A 5,815-nucleotide genomic window follows, 5' to 3' on the forward strand; every position below is an offset into this window, starting at 1 on the left:
TCTTTTCGCCGTCTGCTGCTTGACCACTGTAAACAAGCTGAGATTTGCCACTGGGCCAGCTTCTTAATACAATGACTAGGGCCTGGTGTAAATCGCAGGAAAAGCTTGTAGTGTAGTGGCAAATTTAACCTAGAAGTTCCCCCACGTGCCTCTTTCCCCCTTCACCACTGACTGGCAGAGGGGCCCCATCCTCCCCTGCCACCTGCTGTTTGCTCCTGATGGTCAGGAGGTGAAAACTGGAGTTTTAAATATGCATAAAACATTGGGAGGCAAAAACTGAGGTATATTTAGAACTGATGGGTCTCCTTTATCAATCAGTGGCGGGGGGGGGCACATAGAGGGCACTACAAAGGAACTGCTGTGCCGTATGGGCCCATGATTTACATCAGGTCGTACCAATGACCCTTAGTTCCATCTATCTCATCTAGGATTTACCAGTTCTAGCATAGGAGATTCTGACAGATTACCAAATCACACTTGGATGTGGTTTGTGTAAAATTAATATGGGTTCTCCCCCGGCATAGGTGTGATCAGCCTGTATTGCGAATTGCTCCAAAATCACCTTTACCAGAGACAATCAGTCATGTGTAAAAAATGGCAAAAAGAATTAGTACATAAAAAAGAAAAATCAGAAAGGCAGTACTCATATATTAGAACAGACAGAGATATGAGAACAAAAAATGTAAGACCACGGTATGAGCTTACCCTTCACTTTCCCTTAAAATGCAGCTTCTGCTTCTGAGCCCCATCAGCTTCTACTACCCAGCTTCAGTCACCTCGGGGACTAACTACCCAAACCCCATGAATCCTTAGACAACCACTTGTCTCTCAAGACATGCCTTAAGTCAGGGGTAGACAATTATTTTGGGCAGAAGGCTGCTTACTGAGTTTTGACAAGCCATCGAGGGCCGCATGACAGGCAGCCCAGGGCAGACAAATATTAATTTACTAAATTTTTTAGGGGCCCCGTGGGCTGGATAGAATGGCCTGGCGGGCCACATCCAGCCCCCAGGCCACAATTTGCCTAGCCCTGGTTAAGTACTTTCACCTTATCCATTCATCTACATTCTTCTATTCAGTTTTTAGGAAGCATGTGCTTATTATATAGATAACTGCCCCAGATATGCATCTGTTTGACAGGTCAGGTGTCATTCCTGATCCAATTATATCTGGTAAATGTTTACATCCTGTTAGACATGTAGACCGTTAATCCAATATCCTTAGCTATCAATTATTCCAGAGAGATACAGTCTCTCTTGCATTCTGCTCAAAGGTGACAGATATCAATCTCTAAAGATACTTTTTTCTGACTAAAGGCTTTTCCCTTTAAAGTGTAAACCAAGTTTGGTTGGACATCTGCAGAGATCCGGTGTCTCCACATGTGATCTGACATGCCTGGCACTGCATCACATGCATTTGTATAAATGGCGAAATGCGCATCAGCACTGAGAAAATGGTGGCAGTGCACTTTTGAATAAAAACACCTTTGCTGTGTTTTAGTTCAAAAGCATGTCACCGACATTTTCTCAGCGCTGAAGTGCAGTGCCAGGTGTGGCAGAAATGCCACCGTCTGTGTCTCTCTCTAGGAATCTGTCCCTGTCAGCTTGGGACACCGGGGTCAAATTCCTAAGGGAGGGGGGATTTTCCTCCCTGCCTAGGTGACAAAAGCCTGGTGCCTAGGGTGTGGTCCCTCTGGTCACCTGAGTGGGGGGAAGGAAAAGCCCCTGCTCATCTACCCAGTTAACCAGTGATGCTTTTTAAATTGGTTGGCTAGTTGACAATACTGCTGGCTTCTATTGGACTGGGCTGCTGAGGTCAGAAAGGCTATATAAGGGCCTGGTCCAAGAAAAAGGGGAAGAAGCCATTTTTCTAGCATGGCACAAGCATCAGGACACAGGGAGAGAGTCTGATCCTTCTGAAACGCTCTCTCTCTGGAAATCTCCGAGCCAGATCTCTACCATCTTCTGAATGATACTTGTAAGTGTTTCTAGAGAGCTAGCCAGCTCACAGTGATGCATTTGCATATCAAACGACTACATCAGCCAGACTGTTTTGCTCAATGGTAATCCCTTGATAGTGCTCTACCTCTTACCCTATTCTACCTCACCCTGTCAGGTAGACTCCTTTGTGACTGGTGTAGGAGACTTATTGAGGGGTGGGTTTAATTATGCCTAGGAGGCCCCTTGGGTCTGTGGACTAAGAGAGACTACCTTTTTCTTTGGCCCCTGACTTGGGGAGGTACCCCAAGTTCTTGTATTGGGTCAAGTACCCATAGGACTATTAGGCCTGTGTTTCCCCAAGGACACACAACTTAGACAGTCCCTTCTCGGGGTGGTGGTATCACATGTTACCCCCTGACTCTGTGGTGGGCTCAGAAGGGGGTCTGCCAGGGCTTAGGTGCCCCTGGAGAGACACGTGGAGTCTGGAAGCTGGACAGGCGTAGTGAGGTGGGAGGCTCAATGCAGGAGCTCCCCCTACTGGCCTGCCACACCGGGCACTTTTAAAACAGCCCAGCACTGCGGTGCAAGCATGTGTACAAATGCCCTTTGTGGATGGGTCTTGGCTCACATAGACACCCACCCTGCATAGCTATTTCAAATGCAAATTTCAGTGATTCCTCCTTGGATGCATGAATAGCATGGTCTGGAAAAGAACGATTAATCTAACAAACATCTTACTGTCTTTTGAAAGTCAATACTTACAAAATGGCAAAATTACAATTTTGTAGACATGTATAGCCTCTGTGTGTCACGCGTGCCAAAAATGTTAGTCCCTACTGCCCTAAATCATGGTTCATGCAGAATAAAAATGACAAAACTGAAGATGGGTTAACATTGGTTATAAACAGAGACTAAATACTACATTAGAAAATCTAATCTAAATGTAGACTTAATTCCAAAATTTGGGTTTCATACACATTTCACTAAAGAGCCACCAGTCTCAGCAACTCTCCCCTAGTGGAAATAAATTTGAAAAGAAGGCATAAAACAAGTACTGTAGATGTTAAAGTTACTGTCACCTACCTTCACTGTTCTTACATACAGCCTTCACTACGCGATTCCCATGCCCACATCTTCCATGATCAGGTACACACATGCCCTCTGAAATGGCCCACTGATAACACATTGGGTCTTCACAAGGAATAGATTCTATTAAATGTGGACAGTCCCCAGAAGTACCAATGGGTTCTGCAACAACATGCCTTTTTCTCATTCTAAAGCCTAGAAAAAACAGAAACTGGATTAACTAAACAGTTTTATAACAATTTTAAGTAATGTGTTTCACTAGCAAAAGAAAATGTGTGGAATTGAGCAGCACTTCAAAACAGTATCCTGCACAAAAACTGTGAAACAATAATAATATCTGAGAGCCAGATTTGGCAAACCCCACAGGCTTCACACAGGCAGTTCAGTAGTCTTTAAAAATGACAGAATTTGGCTTTTTGTGCTCACAGTTCTGGCCTGCTGGGTAAAGAATGCCAGGAGCACTGATTCTTATCCGAATACAGAGACACAGAAAATACAAATCACATTTCACGGTGATAATATTGTTTAAGAAAAAAAGATAATAAAGAAAAAAATTAAGACATTCAAAATCTAAATTGCAGCTAACCTATTTCTGAAAATCAGAAATTGAAAACACTGATTTTGTAGTACAGAAGATCATTTTACTGATTTTGTAGTACAGAAGGTACTTTTACTGAGGAATAATCATTCTGCTTGAGATTCTTTGAAATGTCATCCTAATAAACTGAGAGATTCACATCTAAATGGTTAATAAGTAAAGTACTGATTACATAATTTGCTTCCTTTTGCATACAATCAAAAATCATGTATATAAAATAGCAGGCAAATTATTCAATAATTGTCTTTCATCATTGAGTTGGTTTGAACATGACAAGCACAGAGTATGCAGCCAGTGTATTTACGGTCTACAGCCATAATACAGTAAGTAGTGATCTCATCAGGTCTCATAGGTTCAGAATTGGATGGAGTAGATCAATGCTTGAATGAAGAACCTTGCAGGAAAACCGTAGCAAATTCAGGCAGGCAGGCAATTCAGAAAGTAGAATTTCCTCTCCAACATTATGTTAAAACAATGTCACTGTAAGGTGGGTTCTTTTCCGGTTTTTTCTTTCCTTTTGTTGTTGTTGTTGTTTCTGACAGTTTTCCTTTCTTTATTTTTAAAGACATTGGTTCAGTCCTACTGGTGGCCACACAGTCTTTGAAAATCAGTGGCCGTAAAAACATAAAGAATATAACTGCACACTGGGTCAGACCACAGATCCATCTAACTCAGTAGCCTGTCTCACAGTGGCCAAGTATGGATGGAAGGGGAAAAAATACTTATGCAGGGCCTATCCTGACTGATCTGTCCTCTTCTCCCCTTCCCTTACAGCTTCCAACATTTAGAGGCCTAGGAAGTCCTTATGTGGAGATCGCTGCCCTATTATCATGTCCAATATCCACCAATGCCCCTCTAAGAGTTGCAGCACAGAATCCAAATTCTAGTGGCAAGTGGAGCTGAGATACATTTCAACCATCTTTGCATCTTTTTACTCCCAGGCATTTCTAGGGGGTGAAGGTGTCTCTGGCATAAATGTAGACGGATTTGCTCTGTGAATTGCACCAGGCTGCCATATGAGTGGTGGCACCGTCCACAGTGGTACATGCTACAGCCTTGGCCCTGAACCTCAAGCTTTCAAGCTTCTCCAGCCTCACTTCCCCCATCCCACACTCCATTTTGATGGGGTTGCCAGAAAGCAACCTGACAACAGAACACAGCTCTTTTCCCAGAGGCATCTTCCTCAAGGTATTACTTGAGGCATATTCTTCAGGTTTAAAACCCTCTTATGCCAACTATAGTGCAACAAAGTGGCTATAGTGGGGGGTAAGAATCTCACCCAGATTATTCAAGAATAGCTGCATAAAACATCAAAAGCCACGTTCCCCCCTAGGATGCAGCTTACACAAAGTGGCTTCAACAGGAACTCCTTTTGCCTTCAGATGTGGAATTTCACCCAACTGCTTTTATATTCATATTATAGCATGCTTTCATTTATTTTATTTCAGACAACTGCAGTCTCTAGCATATGAAAGAAATAATTAAAATGTACCTTTTTTTCCTTGGTGATCCTGGCAGTTTTCATGAACACAAGGTCCCCACACAGACCAAGCAGAAACCAGGCACTCAGAAGGACATGGGACAGTGCACAGCTGGGAGGCAGAGGGAGCAAGGCCAGGGCATAATTTCTTGTCATCAGGTCTGGTGACTACAAAGAAAAAAAAATCAAACGGTAGCATCAGTCTTACAAAAAGCTGCTGAACTGGCTATTGGCATTTTTTTCTAGCACCACACCACTATCTGGCGCCTATCAGGAGCCTAACCAAAAACAAACATCTTCCAAATCTAAAGTTTATATTCAAAGGCTTTGCTTCAGCAAAGCATTTAAACATGCCCAATTCAGGGAGGTACTTCAGCACATGCTTAACTGTTTTGCTGAAAAGGACAGTCCGGCTGAATCGGGGTGAATTCTTCCCTTCACTAAAAAATGAAAAAGTCTTAATTCAGCAGATCAGCAACCTGCAGACACTCAAGCCAAATCTGCCTACTTTAGACAGACTTTTTATCATCTCTTACTCCTATCAGCACTAAAAAGCTCAGCAATGATTAATTAAATTAACCTTAGGCTAACAGATCACCACATTGATTTAACTAAATTTCTATTTATAGACCAAGTGTTGCCCTCATTCACAACATCACTAGTAACACAGGTCTGAGTCTCGAAGACTATGTCATGGATAAATGGCACAAC

General features: G+C 42.8%; 1 protein-coding gene across 1 annotated transcript in view; it reads right to left on the reverse strand.

Annotated features, from left to right (window-relative positions):
- The window catches only part of THSD7B (thrombospondin type 1 domain containing 7B), a 754,813-nt gene that overhangs the window by 516,270 nt on the left and 232,728 nt on the right, over positions 1 to 5,815 (reverse strand). Inside the window, exons 5-6 of the mRNA XM_019522475.1 lie at positions 5,117 to 5,272; positions 3,024 to 3,221 (exon numbers count right to left, since the gene is read on the reverse strand). Coding sequence (XP_019378020.1) covers positions 3,024 to 3,221; positions 5,117 to 5,272 — 354 coding nt within the window. The remainder of the gene's footprint in view (positions 1 to 3,023; positions 3,222 to 5,116; positions 5,273 to 5,815) is intronic.

This window comes from Gavialis gangeticus, unplaced genomic scaffold (genome assembly GCF_001723915.1).
Source record: "Gavialis gangeticus isolate Ggan-Ray unplaced genomic scaffold, GavGan_comp1, whole genome shotgun sequence".
NCBI lineage: Eukaryota > Metazoa > Chordata > Crocodylia > Gavialidae > Gavialis > Gavialis gangeticus.